General features: G+C 32.1%; 1 protein-coding gene across 1 annotated transcript in view; it reads right to left on the bottom strand.

Moving 5' to 3' along the window:
• Positions 1 to 1,484, bottom strand: part of LOC111389464 (U-box domain-containing protein 13-like) — a 10,762-nt gene extending 9,278 nt beyond the window's left edge. Inside the window, exon 1 of the mRNA XM_023014382.1 lies at positions 1,356 to 1,484. Coding sequence (XP_022870150.1) covers positions 1,356 to 1,484 — 129 coding nt within the window. The remainder of the gene's footprint in view (positions 1 to 1,355) is intronic.
• Positions 1,485 to 2,475: the final 991 nt, after the last annotated feature.

The raw sequence follows: 2,475 nt of genomic DNA on the forward strand, positions 1-2,475 counted from the left end.
AAAAAAAAAAAAAACGAAAAACTGGTCAAACAATTCAAACCAAACTGATTCGGGTCGGTTCAACACAGGTAATTGATTTGGTTTGATTTTCTTTTAAACAAAATTATAGTGGGTCGATTCAATCATAGTTTGAAATCTAAAACTATTGGTTTAATCGAACCAACCTAACCCACTTATATTTTTTTTAATCAAAAGATAAGTCATAATCTCATGACTATATTTTGATTCCCTCCAATATATGATGGTACCAGTAAATAATAGTACTGAAAATTTCTTTTCGCAAGCTCATTATATTAAGTAATTTTCCCTACTTAGGCAGTCAGATTACACAATACATAGAAAAACAACAAAACTTTTAAGTTTTCTGTTGATCTATCTATATTAATCTGATTTATTTGTTAGTCAATATTTCTTAAAATATAAAATTATTTGATTATTTTAGTTCTTGTGATTTAAGTGGGCCCAAAACTTGAACAATTTTTTTTTTTAAATCAATTTGGACTAAAAGTTCAAACCGATTAACTGAACCGAACCGAACTTTAAAAGGTATAGTGGGTTGGTTTGAGTTGAAATTCATCCAAATCGACTAATTTGGTTTTGATTATAGGATGTAGTCGAAATCTACCCAAGTCAAACCACGTCCAAGCCTAATTTTATGAATATATGTCCCTATTTGATCCCCATTTTTCAAAATTCATTTTTTTCATACTCATTTTCAATCATTATAATAAAATAATTTTACACATAAATTTAGATTTTTCCCTATTTCTCAATCGTACATTCTCTTGAGAAATAACTTCTTCTTTTTTTGTCAAAATATACTCTCAAGATAAATTGGATATTTAACCTATAAAATGGGTGTTTAAACTAAAATATAATTAAAAAAAGCCTATATATTTCAACAATTAGAATTCTTGGAAAAATATCCCAATAAGGATACATTGATCCCATATTTTTCCTTTTCCTTTTCAAAGGCTAGTAACCTTTTAACAAAAGCTTATTGGTGCAAACCCCCTATTAGACATGATGAGTAAAATTTCACACATATTAAAATTGGCGCAAAAGGTCCATTTTTGAAACTTTAATTTTGTTTTACCCTTTATCGTCCTATTTCGTCGGTTCTACTACTAATTCCTAATAAGAAAAGTGCTACATGTACATAACTGTCTACATAATGGTATCCATAATTACACGTGACATTTAATTCAACCTTTAATTCTAATCTCTCACTTACACATCAATAATTGGATGATTGTCACATCACATTATGGACAACATTATGTGCAATAATTATGTACAAGTAGAATTTTGCTCATAATAAATATGGAAAAGTAAAAGAACAGAAAGGGCAAGACCGTCATTCCTTCTTCTTTAACGAGGGTTATAAACCAACATATGGATGTTTTGCGCAAGAAAGGTAGAGTCACATAGGCAAGAAATCTAGTTGCAAACCCATGATCGAGATTTGATTCTCCTTCACCCATGACTGTAGCGATTTCGTTTACCACATCTGGTCCAACAACTGAAATTCTACAATAATGGTTTGAAACAGTAAGTAGTAGACCCGGGTTTGAATTTCGAACTTATGCTTAAAAATTTTGAAATAGATTCTTAAAATTAGTTCATTTTTTGTTATGTTTGCAATATTCTATTGTGATTATAGAGAATGTATGCTCCAAGACTTAGATTTTGCAATATGGTAAGTTTTCCCATTTTGGCGATTTCAAAATGAATTTTTTTTGTTCAAATTTTGTACATGTTCTTGTTGGAATTTTGTTCTAAAACGTGTGTGCATGTTAATTGCTGTGGGTGTTGAAGTGCTTCCTATACTAATCCATTTTTGTCATGTTGATTCAATCGGATATACAAAATACTTAACAATGGTCATACAGTGGGGTGTATTCTTCGATAAGTCAAATAATGTGTAGTATGAACACGGTACGATGATGTTTGTGGACTTTGTGAAGCCTAAGTGTTTCAATAGCGATTAGCTCGAGGCTATTGTGCATGTGTTGTTGGAAGAATTTTGTGAATAGAGACGCCAAAAATAAGTATAAAGATAGGGACAAAGCCGAGGCAAGAGTTGGACTCTTTGTCCTTAAGTCGAATTTGCCCCGCTACGGTGCCTACGGATTTCGGCAATCGACTCCCAAGATACAACGGCTACACTTGTGTTTGTAGCACTCCAAAACACAAGTACAACGAACCAAATTTAGGCTTATGTACTCCAAGGATGAAATGAAAGAAAATCAAAATAAATGAATGATTTTGATTTTGGATAGAAGAGAGGATGAGAGACGTTTTGCATATCAAACTGTGAGGAATAGGACACCCAAAGGGTCCTATTTATAGACCATGAAAGGGTGTGGACGAAATGGTTGGGGCCAAACCATGCACCCTTTCCAAACAATGCACCACCTTTATGAAAAGGTGTCTATTCACTGATTTTCGTCCTTTTTTGTAATTTCTTTTTTT

The sequence above is a fragment of the Olea europaea genome, unplaced genomic scaffold (assembly GCF_002742605.1).
Source record: "Olea europaea var. sylvestris unplaced genomic scaffold, O_europaea_v1 scaffold592, whole genome shotgun sequence".
In the NCBI taxonomy this organism is placed as follows: domain Eukaryota; kingdom Viridiplantae; phylum Streptophyta; class Magnoliopsida; order Lamiales; family Oleaceae; genus Olea; species Olea europaea.